Below are 25085 nucleotides of genomic sequence, written 5' to 3' on the forward strand. Positions count from 1 at the left end.
GCAAGAAACTTGCATGGCCCCACAACAGTAGGGTCAGTGGTTAAGACTTCTTGAGAGGGGGAACCAAGGAGAGAGCACGGGCCTGAGAGGCACCACTAGGGAAGCAAATCCACCTCCCATAAGGCACAAGATGGAGTCGTGACAGGAGAGGTGCCATTGGAAAAAGAGGATTGTCACCTTACCAGCTCTTCTCCCGTTGTGATCTGTTTTCCGAGGGGCTGAGCTGTGCTACTGAGCACCAAACACAGTAAAAGGTAAAACAGTCAAATAGCTTGTTCTATTTTCCCTGGCAGATGTGAGAGCCTCAGAGAATTTCTGTACCCATAGGATGCAAGGTTCACGTTCTCCCTGTGGCAGTGGTAATGTTGAGGTCATGAATGTCGCATCACCCACACTTAAGATAATACATTTACCAGTGTAAACAAATTTCCCACTTAAAGGAGCATCTTCAGTTGCAAAGTAACCTTTCTGAGTTTAATTCCGGGAAATCTGCTCATCTTCCTTTGAAGCAGTACTTCACAGAATGTTGAATAATAGGAAAACAGGCTGTTCTTTTTTTACTACATGCCCAAGATTTTTAGAAAAAGCCAAAGACTATTTCTAATTTGTAGGATGTGTGTTCTGGGCAAGAAAGCTTCAACAACCTTTATTGCTTGTTAGTTTCAGAAAAATCCCCAGACTCCAGCATTCCACCTGTATTAAATGAGCAATTACAGCACAGGCAGTTTCGGTGGCATGATAATTATGCTTCTTTATTAAAATAGGCATGTGTGGCTGTAAATACGCACGCTGTGCATACTCTTGCCCCCTAGTATTGGACCCAGAAGTGTGCAAGTTGTTTTTCTTCGAAGAAGTCTTTCGAGTCACTATGTACTGTGACTCCTTCTCTTGCTGGTAATGCTCATAGATTTGTTTTCTTAATGCTGTCGGATTCAGATGCGTGCTCTTGTGAAGGGTTCTACACGGTCACCGTGCTCTTTTTTGGTCCACAAGGGTTCCTTGCCTCTGTCATTATTGTAATCAATCACGTCTCCCTTTCTTTCTGCATCTCTGGTTGACATTTGTGACTTCGCTCAAGCGGGGGTCAGGTCGACCATGGCACCTCCGGGGCCCCGTCGTTCCGTGCCTACTCTTGTCTCTCACTCATGTCTTTCCACCATGCCTTGATGAAGACAAGCCACCTGGTCACCGCTGCCATCAGGCACTGACAGTCATTTCCTTATTTATGCCCAGCTCTGGCTTGGTGCTGAAAAAATGAGGGAGACCGGCTGCCAATGTGCCTACCACACATGCACTGGCTCGACCTGCGGTGCTGACCGTACTATCAGCACTGACACCAGAGCGCTTGGCAACGACCAACAAGACCAACCTCTGCTACAGCACTGTGGAACTGATTTTCCACAAAATAATAGAGGGGATCGATGCCTGGCAAAGACACATGGTCATCCATCCCAACACAGGCCATTCCTTGTCTACCCTTCGGGGTCTGCAGCTGCTCAATCCTCTGCATCAGCTGTTCTTCAAGGAGTCCTTAGATATTCCAACCCCACAGAAGCAGTGCAAGAAGGCAGAAAAAGCTACTGGCCTCATAACTTTCACCCCACCCTCTTTCTCAAACTTCACATTCCCCTCTTGCTTCTCCAGGATGACATTACACCTCAGGGGCGATGCCTATGGCACAGACCCACCAGAGGATGCAAGCCAGACTTATACCCTGTTGGCCCCACCCCACTGGACTATTTCACAATCTATCTGGAACTCATTGGTTGAGCTGCCTCCTTCCATAAGGTGGATCTTTACACACAGCCTTTAGAGGAGGACTTTCTCTATGAAACCCTTCTCTTCCAGCCGCTGCTCCACCCTGTATCTTCCCATTCTCAAAGGCATGCTTGGCCATGCAAATTACATTTTTTAAGACACTGTCCTCGCTAGGGTCATAACTCAGAGGGTTAACAAAAAAGTAGGCCTCCCTAGTGACCCTATTTACATTTGTGGGCAGCCCCCACCTGATTACCTGATTGTCGCTACAGCCCATAATAGAGCCAACTCTTGTGCTACTGTTGATGCCCCTTCACAAGGCAAGAAGAGTAAGCGCATAGACACTGCAGGGATGAGGGTGGCCACGCAATCAGTCAACCATTGCCGCATTGCTAACTCCATTAGGCTACCCTCCAAATTTGACTCGGCCCACTGGGACAAAATGGAAGAGTTCCTCCAGCATCTCCCATAGAAGCACAGGAAAAAGGGTTATGAGATTCTCTGAAGGGGAAACAGATCTCACTATTTGCTGCGCATTGGATGCCACAGACACAGCCGCCAGAGGATTGAACTCTACCCTAGGCAAGCCTGGCTCGTATTTCCTCCTTCAAGTGGGAGGTCCAACAGAACCTCCTTCACATGCTGTTTGATAGTCAACATCTGTTCGGTCCGAAGGTAGACCAAACTTTAAAGAAAAAGAAAAACATATGGTGCTAGCAAAGGCAATGCACGCACATCAGACACATGTCCATCACTGTTCCTTTTGTCCGACACCCTTCTACAGAGGCTGAAAGATCACCTTCCCTGATGCCTCCACATCCTACCAATGTCCACAGGCCCAGTAGCCCTCTCCCAGAAGCTGCTTCAGGGGATCCTACAGAGGCAGCAATTTAAAAGGCAGAGGTAAAGATAGCTTCCCCAAAGGAGCTGCCACCAAAGCCCGACAGGCCCCTCCTCCCCCTGATTACACAACACCTGTCGGGGGATGGGTCTTCAACAGTTCTTACCCTTTTAGCAGAACTTCACCTCCGACCAGTGGATTTTGGACGTTATCCGACATAGTTATTGCCTGGTGCTCATTTCCACACCTCCCACCATTCCACCTCCCAAACACAAACTCTCCCCGCAACACCAAAGGCTACTCAGGAAAGAGGTCCAAGTGCTATTTCTCAGGTGGGCTATAGAGCCTGTTCCCAGTCATTACCAGGGCACATGAGTATACTACCTGTATTTCTGAAATTCCCAAAAGGAAGGTTCCTTCAGACCCCATACTGGGCCTCAGGCTCCTCAATGAATGCATACTGTCAGGGCACATTCATTTGGTTACTCTTCAAGATGTTATTCTGCGTCTGCAACAAGGTGACTTCATGACTGCACTCGACCTGAAGAATGCCTCTTTCCACATACCAATACACCCGCCTTATCACCAATATCTCAGGTTTGTGGTCAGCAGAAAGCATTACTAGTTCTGAGTGTTTTTGTTTGGGGTCACTATTGCACCCCATATGTTCACCGAGTGTTTTGCGATGGTGGCTGCTCGTCTGCACAGACAGGGTGTTCATATCTTCCTGGACGACTGGCTGATCAAAAGTGCCACCTCCCTTCAATGCCACAAACACACTCAGATTACCATAAACCTTCTACAGGACCAGAGGTTTACCATCAGCACCACCAAATCCCACCAACAACCCCTCCAGATCGACTCCATCTAAGCACAATTCTCCGCTCAACGGTTGGCATGGTCAATCCAAACACAGCCAGGATCCAGTCCTTTCAAGCACAAATCCCTTGTTACCAACCGGACGATCAGGTCTCGGTCAGGACCATCATGTGTCATCTTGACATGATGGCCTTCTGCATTGCTGTAGTACCCAGTACCAGACTACACTTGTGTCTGTTGCAAGAGTGCTTAGTAAAACAGTGGTCTCAAGCAGAGGGTCATTGGGACGATCTATTGTTGATCGGCTGCCATACTTGTCTCTCTCTGCAGTGGTGGAATACCAATAATCTGTTGCAGAAGCGGCCTTTTCTAGATTCAGTTCCGCAGAGGACAATTCCAAGGGACACCGCCCTTATGGGATGAGGTGCGCAGTTACAGGATCTGACTGTCCAGGGCATGTGGGAACCCAAACACGAGGGCCTCCTCATCAGCATCCTGTAACTTCTAGCCCTTCACCTAGCGTTGAAGCCTTTCCTACCTCACCTGACTGGCAAGGTCATTCTAGTTATGATGGACAACATGACAGCCACATATTACCTTCAAAACAGGGCACACCCAGTTTTGCCGACTCTTGCAGTGAGCCCAGAGCATCTGGAGGTGTCTGCTTCACCACAAAGTCCATCTGTCAGCAGAGTGGCTTCTTGGAATGAACAGTGACTTTGCCGACCTGCTCAGCAGGATGCAGCAACAAGTCCACCAGTGGGGACTCCAACCTCCAAATCCTCTGGCTCCTGGGGTTTCCCAGACATAGACCTATTTGCCACAGAAGAGAATGCCAAATGCCCAAACTTCACCTCCAGGTTCTCACACCCACAATCCAAAGGCAATGCACTATGAATTAGCTGGTCAAGGATATTTGCCTCTCCCACTACTTCCATTTGTGGTTCGGAGACTCTGGCAGACATCTCTCACCCTCATCCTGGTGGCTCCTACTTGTGACCACCAGCTTTGGGTTCACGATTTTGCTCGAACTTTCTGGTTCCACACAAGAGGCTTCCCAACAGGCCGGACAGTCTCAAGCAGATTTATGGAGAAATCGTGCAACCAGACCCCAGCTCTTAACCTTGCTATCTAGCACCTGAGATCATAGAATTTGGATAAGTTAATTTACCACCTGAATACATGAGCATTCGCAAAGAAGCATGCAGACCTACCACCTCGATAAATGTAAGAGCTTTGTGTGCTATTGTCACTCAAAACATATTGATTCCTTAAAAGCCACAGTACAGCACATTGTCTATCTGCTTCATTTGCAGATATCAGGCCTAGCCTTCACCTCCATAAGGCTAAACCTGACTGCCTGTCTTCAGTATAGACAACGCACTTCTCTCTTCAGAATTCCAATCATTAAAGCTTTTATGGAAGGGCACAAAATGGTCATTCACCCTCGGGTCCCACTAGCTCCGACATGGAATCTCAACATTGTACTGATAAGACTCAAGGGTCCTCCGTTTGAGCCCCTTCACTCCTGCTCCTTAAGTACCTTTCTTGGAATGTGGCAGTTCTAGTTGCTATTACTTCACTCAGGTGTGTCAGTGAGCTACAGGTATTAACCTTTGAAGAAAGTTTCTTCTAGGTTCATAGGGTTAGGGTTGTTTTTCACACCAATCCAAAATTCCTCCCTAAGGTAGTCTCACCTTAATCAGTACATTGAACTCCTCACTTTTTTCTCACAACCTGACTCAGTTGCGGAACGGGCTATTCTTCAATTATAAAACAAGTCCCCATGTACTTCATTGATAAAACTAAACTATTTAGAAGAACACAACTTTGTTGCTTTCTCCAAAGCCCACAAAGGAAAGGCTGCCCAAAACAGGCATTGCAAGATGGATCATGAAATGCATCCAGAGATGCTATGTTAAAGCTAAAAGAACTTCCTCCTAAAGCCCATTCCACTTGGAAGAAAGGGTCCTGTTTATCCGTCCTGGTAAATGTTCCAATAACTGGCATATGCAAAGTAGCTGCTTGGGCCACACCACGCACTTTTACAAAACATTACTGTGTGGATGTACTGGCACGCCAGAAGGAATACATTTTTCCAATATATTGCGACACCCACAGGCTAGCCATCGCTTCTAGGAGGACTGCTTTACAGTCTGTGCACAGCATGTGTATCTACAGCTACACATGCCTCAAACCGAAAATATTACTTACCTTGTAAACTTCTGTTTGTGACATGCAATGCTACAGATTCACATGAGCCCACCTTCCTCCTTGGACACCTTTGGCTGTAGTGTCTTTTACTTTCTCTTTTCCTTGGACATCTCTCTATATTTCGCTTCACTTCACATTCCTTTCTCCCCACCGTGCGGGAAAAGCAATCTAATAATGGACTCAATGACCATGTGCATTACCAGCAAGAGGAGGAGTCACAGTACCTTTTGACTCAAAAGACAGCCTAGAAGAAATACAACTTGCACCCATCTGGGTCCAACCCTAGATCGCAGGAGTATGCACAGCATGTGAATCTACAGCACATCATTCCACAAACAGATGCTTGCAAGGTAAGTAACATTTTTCTTTTTTAGGTGGTAGCTCCAGGGTTTATACTCAGTTTGGTCAAATTGTGCTCAAGAGTGTGGTGTGTTTTATTTTAGCTTAAGTGGATTTAGTTTCTCCATACTCTTGTAGGCAATTTGACACAGAATAGGACATTTCCCGCTCAGTGCACAAGTACGTTTGACTCCCCATAGTATTTTCAGAATTTGTAACCTTTAGTCCTTACAGGCTTGTGGCACAATGTCCATACCTTCCAATCAGTCCTTGCCTTGGAATAGTGCTCCTACAAGAGATGACTGGAGTGCGTGAACCAGCTTGGGGCTGCAAGAGGGCTAAGGTCCAGTAGTGCTATGACATTTATTCGACTTTCCATTCTTATGCCTGTAGGTGTATTTATGCATTAGTTACTAAGTTGAGTGACATTTACTTTAAACACTGGAGCTTACCTAGTGGTATTTTGTTATTTGTGCAAACCTTTCTGTCTCCCTTCCCTACTTAAGAGTACATCCTGAAGCATGAAGGAACTGGGGCTTTTAAAACAGGTGTAGTGATGTGTGCTTTACTATGGCAGTTTAGTTCTCTTCATAATGTACACCTGTGTGGATTACAATATTGAAAATTACAACCACTTGATCAGTTTTAAAGCCATTATTGAACTGTCAAGAGATTGCCTTGACCATCCGTATTTAAGTTTTCTTTATTTTTTTGTTCATTTAATTCTAGGATGCACTGTTTGGAGAGATTACAGATTCCAGCAATGACGAAATTGATTGTGGTACCTCCAAGGGAGACCCTTCTTCAGATGACGGTGCACTTGAATGCCAGATAAATTGTACGTTTGTCAGTGGACAAGAGAAACCAAGCAAAGATACAACTACAAAGGAAGGTCACAGTACCCCACTCGTGCAGGAACATGCCAGCATCAATGAGAGGGATAATGCAGTCAAGGTAGCCAAATCTCTTCCACCTCCTTTGGATAATTTGGAAACTGTGTCCATTGAACAAGAAGAATTTGTAAACGTAGAAGAACAAGCACTTAACTATGAGCCTACATCAGCTTTGGATAGCGAGTTGATGCACATTAAGAAGGCACAAAATATGGCACTGACATCCAACTCTGACCAGTCAAAAACCAGTGTACTAACGCCATCTCAGGAAAAAGCAGGACCTGTTACAAATAAACCAACTCACCATGAAAATGGGGATGAAAAATCAAGTAAAGAATTGCAGTCTGAAGGGGAGGCTTGCATGAATGATGACATGGCTGCAAATTTGCAACATAACTCAGAGCATATTAATGCACTGGTGGAGTCAAAAGAGATTACCTGCAAAACTGTGGATAGTTCAGAATTTGAACACACTTCAGAAATACTGGCTAAGGGAGCTGTAGCCATAAAAGATACATTTTCTGCCCTTGAGAACTTGTCAGAAAAAGATAACAATGTGTTTTGTGCAAATCAAGAAAGATTACCTATTCCAGATGTTTCAGAGGATACCTTTCAAACCTGTGTAACGTTGGATTCCAAAAAGTTGATAAGGGTTAAAGAGAACACACCCTGTACTACAAAAGCCTTATTTTCACAAGAAAATCCTTTTAAGTCAAAAGTTGGGGAAGACACAAAAAATAAACTGGACACAGATATTTCCTTGTTTGACCCTCATGAAAGTGTTATGACATGCAGCTGTGTAATTCAAGATCAATCAAATATAGTAGGTACCGAAATTGATTGCAAAATGTTGAACTCTGAAGGAGTAATGTCAAGATACCTACTGGAGCATTCGTATGCGTGCTTAGCTGAAGAGGACAACGTAGGAAGAATGATCACAGATCAAGAAATAAGCGGAGAGCCCGACTCTCGAAAGGATGAAATGGAAAGTAATACAGTCTCAGTTGAGGTCACAGCTTCTAATGCCCAGAAGTTAGAAGCTATGTTTTCTGATCCAGTGATATTTAATGAGCAAGGTACCTCCGGTACAGAAAACATAGTTAAATCCAGCAGTTCTATAACACCGACCACTGTGGTGTTTTCTGAGGAAAATGCCAGTGATCAGCGTAATAAACCATCAACTAAATACAGTTTACTTGAGATAGAAAATGATTTAGAAAAATGTCCGGTGATTAATTCAAAAGCTGCTGTCAATATTTATTGCATAGAACCTGAAACAGCAGAAGTTGCAAGTGTGGCATCTGCAGGGCAAAAAATGCACTGTGCAAATTTTTGTGACCCCAAAAGTTTATCAAACCCTGTAGAAATTAGTAAATCTCTAGAATCTGAGCAAAAATGTGTTAATAAAATAGAAGTCAATACAAAAGATGATATAGACATGTGTAAGTTGTCTGAGTCCCAAAGCAGTGGGCTTTCTGTGCAGTTGATGGAACTACAAACAACTAGCAGTGTGACTTCGGAACAGGATTGCAAAAATCTTAAAATGGAGTTAGGAACTAAACCAAAATCTGAATTTCACCCTCAGACAATAGTTACAAAAAATACATTTGAACCGTTAGCATCTGATAAGAAAACATATATAACAAAAACATTGATTGTGGAGCCTAAGGATCCCTCTGCGGAAGCTGGTACATCTGTGCAGCCTCAAAATGTATGTGTCTCAAATGAAATTAAAGCGCAGACTGAGAGTGATGCTAGCTCTCAGTGGGTGTGTTGCACTGGTAAACCTGCCTTCTCTTTGTCAAAATCGACTGGAAAAAGAGCATGTGAAACATTTGAAAAGAAAGCAGAGGTTGATAACTGTGTAACACTTACAGTTGTAAGCGGCAATGTTTTTCCATTGGAGCAAGCTGAAACTAATTACATAGGATCACAAATCTCTCATAGTGATCTAGCAAGAAAAATTAATGACACAAGACGTGATTCAAAGTTAAATCAAAGCTGTAGTACAGATGGATCTATAGCTCCTCCTATTGTGTCATCTTATCGAGAACAGTGTGCTGTAAATGCTAAGGTGGTAATAAGGCAAGTTGCTAATCTTGAAAAAGGTGGTGCACCTTGCATTGACCACGATTCAATTGCTATGCAATTTGCTATTGAAGCAAGTGAGTGTGTTAAGAAAATACAATCTAAAAACATAGTGGTTAACAGTGTAAATCAAACATCTGCTAAATCTGCCGGTCAGCAATGCATATGTATTGTCAACTCAGAAAAAGACGTCTCTCCCAAGCATGAGTCTTGCTGCTGTGATGGGAGAGTCTGTGATAAGGCAGACACTTTTACTGATATCGTACCCAGTCTCAATAAGCAGGTGGTAGTGGATGCTCAGGTGGACAACTCAACAGGAAGTGAACAGCCTTCTTGTTCTGGTACTGAAGTGATTCCAGAAAAAGACCAGGAATTTTCAAGTTGTAAGCACAGTGGGACAGAGCAAGAAGGCAACCATTCTGATATGTTTCTAGAAAATACAAAACATTTCAAAACTGAACAAAATCATTTGAGTTTTAGTGTGCTTTGTAGGCGTGGTACAGGTACATGGCAAAACACATTTAATACTACTTCTCTTCCTAAGGATGTTAATAAAGAACATGCTTCAGTAAATATGTCCCTGAACGGTTCAGAGGAAATTCACAATATGATGAAAGGCAGACATGCTAGCTGTCCTGAGGAAAACATAATGTATCCAGACGTTCCCAGTTTTAGGAGTGCCAGAAATCCCACAGGCATAAGGGTACATGATAACACGCCAAGTCCCAGCACAGTTAAACTAATGATAGATAAAGAAGACTCTGATCTGGAAGATGATTTTCCTGTAAGAAAGGTCAGCAATACAAATCGCCACATCTATAGAAAGCCTAACAGGAAAAAATATATGGACGACATGCTTAAACTAACGAAAATGATGCAGCACGTAACCACTGCAAATGACCAGGAAGACAGTAAAATGACACCTTCACTAAATGCAGACAAACGTTTTAAGGCTCAACATTTGACAGCAGTTTCTCTAGCTAATGCTGCCTTTTCTGAATTAAAGCATACTAACCACCTGAGTGGTATTATACGTACTAAGGCAAAATGTGATCAGCAAGCAGTCTGCTCATTTGAAGCCACTTCCCTTGCACCAAATAGTCTCACTGAATGTAGTTCAAAAGCAGACCATGAGGAAACATTAAATGCCAAAATTGTAAATGGAACAAAAGCTTCTTTGACTCATTCGATTGAGGCAAACAGAACGGCACCTGGAAAATTAGCACAGTGCCTAACGGAGGACAGCGTCTTAGAACGTGGTTCTGTTCAGGTTCAAATGTTGGCAGATCATGTACATGTGACAGGTGATTTTGAAGTTGAAAATAATGCTTTGACTACGGACCTTACACTGGCAGACACTGGGATAAATGCAACATCCGGAACTCAGGAAATTGAAAGTGAACCACAGAGAGAACATCATCAGACACCAGGTGCAGCACCATTTTGCCAAAGTACTGATGGGCAAGGTTTAGATTTATCTGGAAGAAAAATGGAACAAAGCTTCCTTTCGTCTTCCGTTGAAGAGTGTAATCGTGTGAAGAGCCATGCTGTTCAGCCAAATGTAAAAGCAGGTAGTTCTGGCCAACATTGCATATGGAACATACCCACTATAGACCATGACCTTAAGCTGACTAAATACAAGAAGACCATTGATTTAAGGAGCCCACACAGGACTCTTCTACCTGAATTCTTTAGTATGTGTAAAAGTAATGTCAACAATACCTTGAGTAACAAAATCACAGAAACATCATCTGTCTTACCAAATGGTTCAGGAATGACAGTTTCTAAAGCACATAACAGCGAGGCTCGTTTTAGGATAGCTCAAGGGAGAGGTAAAGTCAAAGGTCCACTGACTACAGAAAATCAGCCCATAGTTGCCAATGCGGATACCTCTACTAAAACTAAACATTCTCCTGACACTATAAGCAAAGTTAGATCAGAAATGGGTCCTCCACTACCTCCTTTGCTGCAGCCTTTGATAGCTACTCCTCCAAGAACTCTTCGCCCTGTATCACCTATAATGTCGACCTCCAGTCGGTCTTCTCTACCATCCCCACTCGATGACCTAATTTCTCCTTTGCGTGAAACTCCAGTTGCACCGCTTGTGTCTCCATTGTCAGATGATCACAGATACAAATCTCTGTTTACAACACCTTCTCCCTCTGAAAGGTTCAGTAAGAGAATTGTATCATCACCTTTACAGTTTTGTGCAGCAACACCCAAACATGCCCTTCCTGTTCCTGGGAGACTTCCACCTTCTGCAAGTGGAAAGGTGCCACCCAGTGTACCACAGGAGAATTCTGTGAGAATCTTAGATTCAATGTATCCTGAACTGTCTGCTCAGGCAAGAACCCTAAACATACTCAAGGGCAATATTCAGCTGAATAGATGTTCACCTGCAGACTGCAAGCACTTACCAGGACCTGTAAATACAATTACAGGTTTCAAAGCAATTACGTCTACTTCAACAGCCTTTGTGAAAACTGGAAAGAACTCCAAGTTTGATGGCAGCAATGTTGTGCAGCAGGATGTGCAGCACCACCAGCTGTCTGCCAGTTCACTTACTGGTAATGGGAAAAGAGCCACAATGATGGGGGCAATGCCAAGGAGTGCGAAAAGACTTTGTTTAGGAATTGAATCACCAAATCTAGATACCAAGGAAAATGTATCAAAGTTCTCAAACGAAGAAGTTGATCCTTGTGATACCCAAGCGGAGCAAGTTGAAAATTCTTTTACAGAATTGTCCAGTTCACAGAATATTTCTGAGGCTAATGATGATGCTGTGAATAATGCACTTATGAAGATTGGAGATTCTTGTTTTGACTTGTTGCCTGTCATTAATAGTCATGTGCATGTCGGCAATATATCTATGACTCCCATAATGCGAGATGAAGAGAAAGAAGTGGTGAATGAATGCACTGTTACAAAAATGGTAAGTTACTTTCTTTTTTATATAGTGATATGTGCGTAAATCACTCCTAAGCACTTCTTGATGATAAAGCAGGTACCTGGCAGTGGCTGTAGGGAGAGAAAGGTAAGAGGTGAAAGTTGCGAGTAAGGCACATGTTGAAGGTAAAAGAAGGATCAAAGACTCAGACCTGAAATAAGTTTTTCTGCTAGTTAACCTTTAACAGAAAATATGGGACTCTGAAGAGGTATTCTTACTAGTTGTTTGCAGGTGTTATGTCCCTGTCCAACAATTATTGGCAAACAGTCATAGACATGGTTGTGTTCAGGGTAGCTGGCGATCTAATTCCGCTAAACTCATGAGTCTCAGGAACCTAGACAAGTAACTGGCATTTTTATTGGGTAGTAAACATCTCTCAGAATTATTTCAAACAATAAATGGTCATTATCATCAGAGCATTTTTTGATTCTAATATAAAAGTAAGTAAGCTAAGTGTGTGCGGCTCTCTCCTATGGGCAGTTGGACTTTTATAAAGGTTATAGTGCTTCAACAACCTGCCAGTATGGTCTGCTAACAATAAGAGATAGCCTTTACTACTTAGGGTGCTGATTTTTTACAGACTGTTATTATCTAGATGTACAAGCCCTCACAGAGGGTATTCTAGATGTCCTGCTTAGCACATATTAAAAAGGGTATACCTCCTTGCATATAGACTGGTGTGTTAGCCAGGGCCTTTAAAAAAACATGAGACCATACAAGAAAAAGTTGTGCCTTGTAGAGACGTGCTTGTTTGTTTATTTTTTTAAAATTCAGACTCTTTAGTTACATATACAAGTGTCATGCTTTAGCCATAGTTTTCTCAAGGCATTAGATATATAAATACTGGGGACAAATTGGTGCAAACACTTAATCTGTTGTTATTCACCAGAGCTTAAGCTTGAGGCCAAGACCTTGGTATCCTTCTTGCTCACCTGTAGAAATGACAGCTATCTGAAAATACTTTGCCCTTGAAATTAAAATTGTGCGGATGGTACATCACAGCGGGACTAACATTGGTTCGGATAGATTTAAAGCACTTAGCAGTGGGAGGTTACGCTGTGTTTAGTAATAACTTACAATTTAAAAGCACCTGAAACAGAGTTCCATGTTTGTCCCCTTGTCAGGCAACAATTAAAATGTCAAGATAGCTCTTATGATTAATGTTCCTGATAAAGAAAGAGATTGGAGTTTGTCCGGTGGCAATTTTGACTCACCATAAAGTAGCACAGAGCGATAATATGACTGGTGCAAAGAACAGATCTGTATTTTATGTGGATAGCTGAGTGGTTTAGTAAAGCTACCCTTTACCATCACTTTAAAACAAATGAAATGTATATGTGAGGGGGGTTATGGAGAGATGAATCAGAGGAGGAGATCATTGGTGGGGGGTGGGGGGGAGGAGAAGCAAAAAAGATTGTCGCATAGGGCACCACCAAGGCTAAAGCTGGCCCTGAGGATTACTGTCCGTACTCTACAAAAATAATTTGTGTTATTTTTATATATGTGTCTGTGACTTATGTAGGACAGTGATTCTATTTTTAGGATTAATCATACCAAGTTAATATTTTTTCACTTGGACGGTGGTTCTGAACCTGTGGTCCAGGAATCCCTAGGGGTGTCAAAGCCTCCTCAGGGGGTCCGCGAGTGCTTATAAAATAATATTAACAGAAATTATATAAAAGTGTATATGAATAATTACGCAAAATGTAAAGATGAAAATGTTAAAACATTATGTAAATCTGAAGGAATTGGAAATTGTAAAAATTAAGTTACTATAATTAGATGATTCGTGGTAGCAGTGCAAGTTGATCAAACAGATTATTCTATGAACAGTGAATTACCTAAATTGGATTTAGAAAAGCTCCAAACTTCTGATTTAATATTTAGATTTTCTTTGTTTATAAAGTAAATAAAATATTTCATAATTTGTGTATTTGTTTGCTGAAAGTTGTTTCTGTAATTTTGTGTATTGTTGTATGTTACAAATCATCACAAATGCTAAGGTCAGGGTCCCTGGCTTCAATAATGACTCAGTTGGGGTCTCAGACCCCAATAATTATTTATTGGGGGGTTCCCAGTTACTCTGATGATTAAGTGGGGGTCCAGAGAAGTCAGTGGGTTAAGAACCACCACTCTAGTAGATAGGCCTCAGTTTGTAGTCATTCTGTCTAAATGATGCCTTTTCTGACACTCACAAATTGCTCTCAAACCCTTGTATGATGATATTCATCTTCGTTACTCCTTTGATTGAATGGGTATACTCCCCTCCCCTCCCCCCCCCCCCCCCCCCCCCACACACACACACACACATTTTCATAGCATGTTTTGCTTAAGATGCACTTACTCCTTGACTCAACGTGTTCCATATTTTCTGTCGTACCCGGTCAGTTATTATTCGACACCCATAACTGGGAGATTTTTTGTTATGCTCTCTTTTCTTGATGGCACACTTCGGAGACTGATGCCTGTCAATTGACTCCCAACCACTATGGCCTCAGTCCTTTATGAACCTCGTGCACTCTAACCTTACACAACTACCTTTTGGAGAATGCACACATGGTGATGGAACGAATGCCCTCTCACTGCTGTCCCTAGTGCCACACATAGTATCCATGATACAATCATGACAAGATGTGTAATATCTGCCTCTCACCTGACCAAGATGATTCAACTTGCATTTCCTGACTCACCTTTTGGTCGAAGAAGATCCTCCAGTACCGACTAGAGTGGCATTGGGCGCTGCAGAAGATGCACCAGCAATTCTGCAACAACACACCTGATATTTTCAGAGAACAGGCACCTCTTAATGTTGAGGAAGGTGAGGACACCGGCCCTTCGGGCATTCCACACCATCAACAATTGCCCCACCCAGGGGCGTTTTTCTCTAGCAGGTTTGACCAGGAGGATGAAGGGTTCCCACGATCTTCCCATCCACCGTCCTTGAACAAAGATGTCCAGCAGGTTCGTATCGGACACACATTCTAAGCCCCTTAGAAGGTCTCACAGAGGTAGAGCACCATCAGGAGGGTGGGTATGACATAGTCCTGTAGAGAAACCATCTCAGCTTTGTGTGCCCAACAAAGCTCCCATCCAAGATTTTCTACCCTTCCTAGCCATCAAACCCTACACCTGAAGAGGCCTCTGCATCGCTCAAAGCTGAACAACCTTTCAATGCCAGTACCCCAACCATCTTCTTATCTGAGGCGAGATCAATGTGGTGGGCCCTGTTGTCAATTGCCTCTGAGAACTCTGAACAATCCTACAAAGACTGCAAGAGAAGTTGAATGTGAGGCAAACAGACACTTTAATCATCCCCTTACTGGGGATTTAGCGAATCTACCTCTACCGAAACCAGTTGCTTTTGCCTCAAAATAAGTGCTCCCCCTTTTGAGGAGGAGCCTGCAGTTAGAGTCTGGCCACAGGCACAAGAGCAGAAAGTCAGCGGTATTTTCCCTCTCCCATGTTCCTCTTTCACCACTACCTCCACAACCATTTTTCCCACCACCACTGCCTCCGCAACAGTCACTAGAGGGATCTCTACATTCTTCATTCTTCCTATGACACCGGCAGCCCCTTCCACCTGACTGACCAATGTGAGGCACCCTTCTAAACACAACTCACGGACAACCTATGGGACGAATGATGTTGATCTCCTGGGAGACCTAGTCCTGGATCACTACCCTAATAGGGCATTTCCCGCGGACGATAGGGGTGTAACTACCATTGTTGCAGCAGATGCAGTGGCACTCGAACCAGAGCCCTCTTCTAATCACAGATTTCTCACGTTTGAATATTCCCTAGACATCAGACTTGATCCAAAAACCTTTGAAGCAGCACCCCAGTGCGCCAGAAGGTGGCACCTACAGCACCGTGCCTAATATGTCTGCATCGGATGTTACATCAGTTCCTGTCCTTCCATGCCAGTTGACGTGGATTCAGAGCTACTCTTTGTTCTTAGACAACTTTTCTTGATTTTCAAGAATTTACTTTGTTTAGTTTTTTCTTCTTTTTTTTGTTTTTTTGTTTTTTACTAAAATGTTTTTACCAGTGTGCAGTGGATATCCCCCAATAGAGTTCAAGTCTTGTGGGTAATGTGGCAGGCAAATGTCTGTTTCTGACCCCCACGTCTCCACTGTCCCAGTGACTGTGCCCAGATGCACGCAAAGGCCATCCAAGACTCTGTCTCATGCGAAGTCTAGGGGGTGGTCCTGGTCCCACACCCAAAGTGGTTCCTGCAACACATCATTGTAGAGGTCCAAATCTTCGGGTAATTCAGAGAAGTCCAAGCGGGTCTGGTCCTCCTTGCGCTGCTGCGAGTCTGCTCAGAGGACTCTGCATCACTGCACCTCTATGACCTGCTCTTGTAGCCATTTCACTGAGCCAGTCTCTGAATCCACCCTGCATTAGCCCAAGTTTCCTGGGAAGACTATTCAACAACTTGTGGCGTTTTAAGAGGCGATGGTGTGCACTTTTGTGCAACTGACTCCTAGCATGCCACAAGAAGCCGAGTGTTCACCCAACAAGAATCATGTCAGCAAAACCACCTTCAGCGATAGTTGGGCCCTGTGGATCTGTGCCCACTTCAGTACTGGATCCACTCCGGTGCCATGAGCTATTTCGGAACAAGATCCACTGATTCCAATACAGACTTCACTGACTCAGGATGACGGTGGTGGCCAACTCATAGTGCTGTCCAATTCCAAGATGGCGCCACGCCACACCAACCTCATCCAAGGCTGTGCCCAATGCCATTTGTTCTGCTCTACACGAGCAAGCCCTCAGATACTAATACTGATACCATTCCCCAAGCAGTAGAACAGTTAATGAACAGTCTTTTTGGCACAGACTCACAATGACACCTATAACATAGGGGATGACATTGTTCAACCCTACCACTAAAACAACGGTTATGAGGACTTCGAAGATACTAGTGGTCTGGATTATTCTCTAGACACTGACTTTTTCTCCCTTCTGAGGCCATCCACTAAAGAAAGTGCTTCATTTGCACTGTGGTGTACAGAGCAGCAGAGATTCTGGACCTTTCACTCCCCACACTCGAGGTCAGGATTAAGTAGAAGCAGTCATTTGTGGCGGAGCGAACATTAAACCTGTGCCGCCGCACCAATGAATTAGAGGGTTGTACTCCGGCTACTTCCTTATCCCAAAGAAGGATGGGTCACTACGGTCCATACTTGACCTCGGGTCCCTGAGCACATACATCCTCTCAGAGCCCTTCCACATGGTCACACAGGATATGAAAACAATGAGGAAGGAGGCTGTTGCGTTGAAGAAGGGTACATGACATACCCCACTTCCGTAGCCCCTTTTTAATCCTACCGCCTCCAAGAGGTCTATTTAATCGTTGGAACCACTAGGAGGCAGATATTTTTAACTCACCCAAGACCCCACCACTCCTATCTCTCTTGTGATTCACATTGACAAGATCACATCAGTGTTCCCACGTATCCCGTCAGTCGTAGAATACCTTGCTCCGCAGCAGAACAGAAAGAAACCCAATGATGAAGCATGCCACCAAGGGGTAAGCATGGTGGGCGAGGGTTTTTGTAATTGGAAAATCCTTTTTCCTTGTCCTTCCTGTGGTAGATCTTTTGGCTGGGCCTTTTTTGAAATGTTACATACTCCAGGATGACATCCTTTTATTGCAGCAAGGTGACTTTGTGACCACACTCAACCTGAAGGACCCCTACTTTCACATCCCGATCCTCCCTGTACATCACTGTTATCTCCAGTTTGTGGTAAGTGGCCATCATTTTCAGTTCAAAGTGCTGCTGTTCTGGGCCACCATGAACCCCAGATTGTTCACAAAGTGTATTGCTGTGGTATCCACGCATCTTAGGAGGGCTGTCATTCAGGTGTTCCCTTATTTGGACGACTGGCTTATCAAGAATGCAAACAAACAATGGTGCTTGGCTCTTACGCAGTCCACCATAGACCTGTTGTACAATCTAGTGTTCGCCATCACCACGAGTATCACCTTCAGGTTCGGCCTTTCTTCAGGGCAGTCCTCAGCTCAGTCACCAGAAATACTTATCTCAGGGGTCCAAACTTTCCCATTCTTAATGTTAAGGTCAGTAAACCACCTTCTCAGCATGATGGTCTCTTGTATTGCCATAGTTCCCCGCTCCAGGTTACACATGTGATCGTTGCAGGAGTGCACAGTGGTCACAAGCAAAGGGTCACTAGGAGGAATTAGTGTTGTTTTGCACCAGCACCTATCGCTCTCTGCAATGATGGAACAGCAGCAATCTTTTCATGGTCAACCTTTTTTTTGACCCATTACTGTAAGTGACCATCACAGAGAATACTTCCCTCATCACCTGGGTGGGGTGCACATTTATAGGACTTCATTGTTCAGGGAATGTTTGCACCCCACCAACTGGCTTTCCACATCGGTTACCAATATCAGCCTATTTCAACATAAAGTGCTCCTCATTCTCACAGACAACATGACAGCCATGTTTTAACTCTAGAAACAGGATGGCACATACCACAGTTGTCAGAGATAACTCAGGGAGTTTGGCGGTGGGCGCTTCTGTACAAAGTCCATTTGCAGGCAAAGTACTTGCCAGGAGTAGACAGTGATTTTGCAGACCTGCCCAATAGGATGCGGCAAAAAGTCCACAAGTGGGAACTCCACCTGCAATTCCTCCTCTTGTACTTCCATCGCTGGTGGTTTTCCGATGTGGTCCTGCATGCCATCGCTGAAAATACCCATGCCTCATCTCCAGGTTCCCACACACCACAGTCCATTGCAAAGCACTATGGATGAACTGGTCAGGATTATTTGCGTATGCTTTTCTGCTATCCCACTCTTCCCACTTGTGGTTTGCACAGCTACCTGGTCAAACCCACACGCATTCACCAAGCATTGCTGTGTAGGTGTGTTGGCTCACCAACAAGCTAATATTGGCTAGGCTGTTCTATTTACATGTTTCTTTGCAGCATCCTCCGGCTAGCCACCGCTCAGGAGAGAACTGTTTTATAGTTTCTGAAGAGCATGTGTATCTGCAGCTGCACAGGCCACAAACGGCAAAAGTTACCATGTAAGCAACTATTAGTGGCATGTAGTGCCCTAGATTCACATATGCCCACCCTTCCTCCCCAGGAAGCCTCTGGTTGTTGTCATCTTCTGTTTGTCGTTGCTCCATTTTGTCCTCACCTGTCGCGTGGCAAAATAGGCTCTAACAATGGAGTTGATTCCCATGACATTACCAATAATAGGAACCACGTATACCTTGTGCCTCGAAAGACTTCTTAAAAGAAAAACAAGTTGCACATGTCTGAGCTCAATACTTGATTGTGGTAGGAGTATGCAGAGCATGTGAATTTGCAGCATTACTTTCCATGAACAGATGCTTACAGAGAAAGGATGTGTGTGTGTGTGTATATATATATATATATATATATATATATGTTCGATGGCATGTGTAGCTGCAGATACACATGCTGTGCACAGTCCGCCATCTGGTGTTGGGCTCGGAGTGTTACAAGTTGTTTTTCTTCGAAGAAGTCTTTTTGAGTCACGAGACCGAGGGACTCCTCCCATTTCGACTCCATTGCGCATGGGCGTCGACTCCATCTTAGATTGTTTTTTTCCCGCCATCGGGTTCGGACGTGTTCCTTTTCGCTCCGTGTTTCGGGTCGGAAAGTTAGTTAGAATCTCGGAAAAAAATCGTCGGTATTGTTTGCGTTCGGTATCGGGTTAGTTAGAAGAAATCGACACCGAATTTTGAAGAGCTCCGGTGGCCCTTCGGGGTTTTTTCGATCCTCCGTCAGGGCCTGGTCGGCCCGGCCACGTGCGACTTCAAGGCTGATGGAACGGACCCCATTCCGCTTCTGCCCAAAATGCCATAACAAGTACCCGTATACGGATCAGCATCTGGTCTGTAACTTGTGCTTGTCCCCAGAGCACAAGGAGGATACTTGTGAAGCCTGTCGAGCGTTTCGGTCGAGGAAGACGCTGAGAGACCGAAGAGCCAGCAGACTACAAATGGCGTCCACGCCGACAGGTCAAGAACGTTTCGAGGAGGAAGAAGAAGCTTTCTCCATCCGCGAGTCGGATTCTGAAGAACTCGACTCCGAAGAAACACACCAAACCGTGAGTAAGACGTCGAAAATCAAGACTCACGAAAAGTCCACAAAAGCCCAGGGGACGCCACCGCCAACAGGCCATGGCTTAACCCGAAAACTAGGTGACCGATCCAAGGCACCGAAAAAGGGCATGCTGGTGTCGAAGTCATCCGACTCCGGTCGAGATACCGCCACACAGCAACCTCGGAGCCGAGACAGCGGCTCCGAGAAACTTCGGCACAGAGACAGCGGCACTGAAGAATTTCGGCACCGAGACACCACGCCGAAAACAAAGAAGGTTTCTTCGGAGCCTAAAAAGACTTCCGAAAAGGTTTCGGTTCCGAAACATCCAGCCTCGGAGCCGAAAACTAGTTCCTATACAGGGGAACAAGGATTAACCTCCCAATTACATAGATTTGGAGAGGAGCTTCAAGCTGTAGAGCCTGACTACACGCAAAGAAGGCTTCATATTCATGAGGACACAGGGAAGATAACCACTCTTCCCCCAATCAAAATAAAAAGGAAACTTGCCTTTCAACAAAAGGACAAGCAACCACAGGCAAAAGTGGCAAGGAAAACAACCCCACCACCGTCTCCACCACCATCAATACATGCATCACCAGCAACAACTCCACCACTGATGCACTCACCAGCTCATACTACAATGAGTCAGGATGATCCCGATGCATGGGACCTTTATGATGCTCCAGTGTCTGACAACAGCCCAGACTCCTATCCCACAAAACCGTCACCACCTGAGGACAGTACATCCTACACACAGGTGGTCGCAAGGGCAGCCGAATTTCACAACGTCACCTTACATTCTGAACCAATTGAGGATGACTTTCTGTTTAACACCCTATCCTCCACCCATAGCCAGTACCAAAGCCTTCCCATGCTCCCAGGAATGCTAAAACATTCAAAGCAAATATTTCAGGATCCAGTTAAAGGCAGAGCCATAACTCCAAGGGTGGAGAAAAAGTACAAGCCACCGCCAACAGATCCAATCTATATTACAACACAACTAACACCAGACTCAGTAGTTGTCGGGGCAGCTCGTAAGAGAGCCAACTCTCATACCTCAGGAGACGCACCACCTCCAGACAGAGAGAGCCGCAAATTTGATGCTGCGGGAAAAAGGGTTGCAGCACAAGCAGCAAATCAATGGCGTATTGCCAATTCACAAGCACTTTTGGCAAGATACGACAGAGCTCATTGGGATGAAATGCAACATTTCATCGAACACTTACCCAAGGAGTTCCAAAAAAGAGCGCAACAGGTGGTAGAAGAGGGACAAAGTATCTCAAATAATCAGATACGGTCTTCCATGGATGCAGCAGATACAGCTGCAAGGACAATAAACACTGCAATCACGATACGAAGGCACGCATGGCTGCGCACTTCAGGGTTCAAGCCGGAAATCCAACAAGCTGTGCTCAATATGCCATTTAATGAACAGCAATTGTTTGGGCCGGAAGTTGACACTGCCATTGAGAAACTCAAAAAAGACACCGATACAGCCAAAGCCATGGGCGCACTCTACTCCCCGCAGAGCAGAGGCACATTTCGGAAAACACCTTTTAGGGGAGGGTTTCGAGGTCAACCCACAGAAACCACAACCTCACAAACAAGGCCTACTTACCAGGGTCAATATCAAAGGGGAGGTTTTCGGGGGCAATATAGAGGGGGCCAATTCCCAAGAAATCGAGGAAAATTTCAAGGCCCCAAAAATCCTCAAAATAAACAGTGACTCACAAGTCACACAACCCCATCACATAACACCTGTGGGGGAAAGACTAAGCCAATTTTACAAACTTTGGGAGGAAATAACAACAGACACTTCGGTATTAGCAATTATCCAGCATGGTTATTGCATAGAATTTCTCCAATTCCCTCCAAACGTCCCACCGAAAACACACAATATGTCAAAACAACATATAGATCTTCTAGGACTAGAAGTTCAAGCATTGCTACAAAAGGACGCAATAGAATTAGTACCAAATCTACAAAAAAACACAGAAGTTTACTCACTGTACTTTCTAATACCCAAAAAGGACAAAACTCTGAGACCAATACTAGATCTCAGAACACTAAATACCTACATCAAATCAGACCACTTTCACATGGTCACGTTACAAGACGTAATCCCACTGCTCAAACAGCAAGATTACATGACAACATTAGACCTAAAAGATGCGTATTTCCATATACCAATACATCCTGCACACAGGAAATACCTAAGGTTCGTATTCCAAGGAATACATTACCAATTCAAAGTGTTGCCATTCGGAATAACAACTGCACCAAGAGTTTTTACAAAATGCCTGGCAGTAGTAGCTGCACATATCAGAAGGCAGCAAATACATGTGTTCCCGTACTTAGACGACTGGTTAATCAAAACCAACACGCTAAGACAGTGTTCACAGCACACAAACTATGCCATACAGACCCTTCACAAGCTAGGTTTCTCTATCAACTACGCGAAGTCACACCTTTTGCCGTGTCAGACACAGCAATACTTAGGAGCGACAATCAACACAGCAAAAGGGATTGCCACTCCAAGTCCACAAAGGGTTCAAACATTTCACAAGGTAATACAGGCCATGTATCCAACACAAAAGATACAAGTCAAAATGGTAATGAAACTCCTAGGCATGATGTCTTCATGCATAGCCATTGTCCCAAACGCAAGATTGCACATGCGGCCCTTACAACAGTGCCTAGCATCACAATGGTCACAAGCACAGGGTCAACTTCTAGATCTGGTGTTGATAGACCGCCAAACATACATCTCGCTTCTATGGTGGAACAGTACAAATTTAAACCGAGGGCGGCCTTTCCAAGACCCAGTGCCACAATACGTCATAACGACGGATGCTTCCATGACAGGGTGGGGAGCACACCTCAATCAACACAGCATCCAAGGACAATGGGACATACATCAGAGGCAGTTTCACATAAATCACTTAGAACTGTTAGCAGTATTTCTAGCGCTGAAAGCATTTCAACCCATAATAACCCAAAAATACATTCTTGTCAAAACAGACAACATGACAACAATGTATTATCTAAACAAACAGGGAGGGACACACTCAACACAGTTGTGCCTTCTAACACAAAAAATATGGCATTGGGCAATTCACAACCACATTCGCCTAATAGCACAATTTATTCCAGGGATTCAGAACCAGTTGACAGACAATCTCTCTCGAGATCACCAACAAACCCACGAATGGGAAATTCACCCCCAAATACTAAACAATTACTTTCAGATTTGGTGAACACCTCAAATAGATCTATTTGCAACAAAGGAAAACTCAAAATGCCAAAACTTCGCATCCAGGTACCCACAAGATCAATCCCAAGGCAATGCTCTATGGATGAACTGGTCAGGGATATTTGCGTACGCTTTTCCCCCTCTCCCTCTCCTTCCATATCTAGTAAACAGGTTGAGTCAAAACAAACTCAAACTCATACTAATAGCACCAACATGGGCAAGGCAACCTTGGTACACGACACTACTAAACCTTTCAGTAGTACCTCATGTCAAACTACCCAACAGACCAGATCTGTTAACACAACACAAACAACAGATCAGACATCCAAATCCAGCATCGTTGAATCTAGCAATTTGGCTCCTGAAATCCTAGAATTCGGGCACTTAGACCTCACACAGGAATGTATGGAGGTCATAAAACAAGCTAGAAAACCTACCACTAGACACTGCTATGCAAATAAGTGGAAAAGATTTGTTTATTACTGCCATAATAATCAAATTCAACCTTTACACGCATCTGCAAAAGAAATAGTAGGATACTTACTACATTTGCAAAAATCGAACCTAGCTTTCTCTTCCATTAAAATACATCTTACGGCAATTTCGGCTTACCTACAAATTACGCACTCAATTTCATTGTTTAGGATACCAGTCATAAAGGCGTTTATGGAAGGCCTAAAGAGAATTATACCAGCAAGAACACCACCAGTTCCTTCATGGAACCTCAACATTGTCCTAACACGACTCATGGGTCCACCTTTTGAGCCTATGCACTCTTGTGAAATGCAATACTTAACGTGGAAAGTTGCATTTTTAATTGCCATCACATCTCTAAGAAGAGTGAGTGAAATTCAAGCATTTATCATTCAATAACCATTTATTCAAATACACAAAAATAATTTTTTTACCAAAAGTAATCTCACCGTTCCACTTAAATCAGACGGTAGAATTACCAGTGTTCTTCCCACAGCCAGATTCAGTAGCCGAAAGAGCACTACATACATTAGACATCAAAAGAGCACTAATGTACTACATTGACAGAACAAAACTAATTCAAAAGACAAAACAACTATTTATCGCCTTTCAAAAACCTCATACAGGAAATCCAATTTCAAAACAAGGCATTGCTAGATGGATAGTTAAGTGCATTCAAACCTGCTATGTTAAAGCTAAAAGAGAACTGCCTATTACACCAAAGGCACACTCAACCAGAAAGAAAGGTGCTACCATGGCCTTTCTAGGAAATATTCCAATGAACGAAATATGTAAGGCAGCAACATGGTCTACGCCTCATACATTTACCAAGCACTACTGTGTAGATGTGCTAACTGCACAACAAGCAACAGTAGGTCAAGCTGTATTAAGAACATTATTTCAAACTACTTCAACTCCTACAGGCTGAACCACCGCTTTTGGGGAGATAACTGCTTACTAGTCTATGCACAGCATGTGTATCTGCAGCTACACATGCCATCGAACGGAAAATGTCACTTACCCAGTGTACATCTGTTCGTGGCATTAGTCGCTGCAGATTCACATGCGCCCACCCGCCTCCCCGGGAGCCTGTAGCCGTTTAGAAGTAGATCTTAAACATTTGTACATTTGTAAATATATTACTTTAAACTTTATTATGTACATACGCATTCACTCCATTGCCTGGGCACTATTACTAGCATACACAACTCCTACCTCACCCTTTGCGGGCAAAACAATCTAAGATGGAGTCGACGCCCATGCGCAATGGAGTCGAAATGGGAGGAGTCCCTCGGTCTCGTGACTCTAAAAGACTTCTTCGAAGAAAAACAACTTGTAACACTC

General features: G+C 44.0%; 1 protein-coding gene across 1 annotated transcript in view; it reads left to right on the plus strand.

The window, feature by feature from the left end:
• ICE1 (interactor of little elongation complex ELL subunit 1) overlaps positions 1 to 25085 on the plus strand; it is a 372154-nt gene that overhangs the window by 138524 nt on the left and 208545 nt on the right. Inside the window, exon 13 of the mRNA XM_069219700.1 lies at positions 6701 to 11884. Within this exon, the coding sequence (XP_069075801.1) occupies positions 6701 to 11884 (5184 nt within the window). The remainder of the gene's footprint in view (positions 1 to 6700; positions 11885 to 25085) is intronic.

The sequence above is a fragment of the Pleurodeles waltl genome, chromosome 2_2 (assembly GCF_031143425.1).
Source record: "Pleurodeles waltl isolate 20211129_DDA chromosome 2_2, aPleWal1.hap1.20221129, whole genome shotgun sequence".
Taxonomy (NCBI): domain Eukaryota; kingdom Metazoa; phylum Chordata; class Amphibia; order Caudata; family Salamandridae; genus Pleurodeles; species Pleurodeles waltl.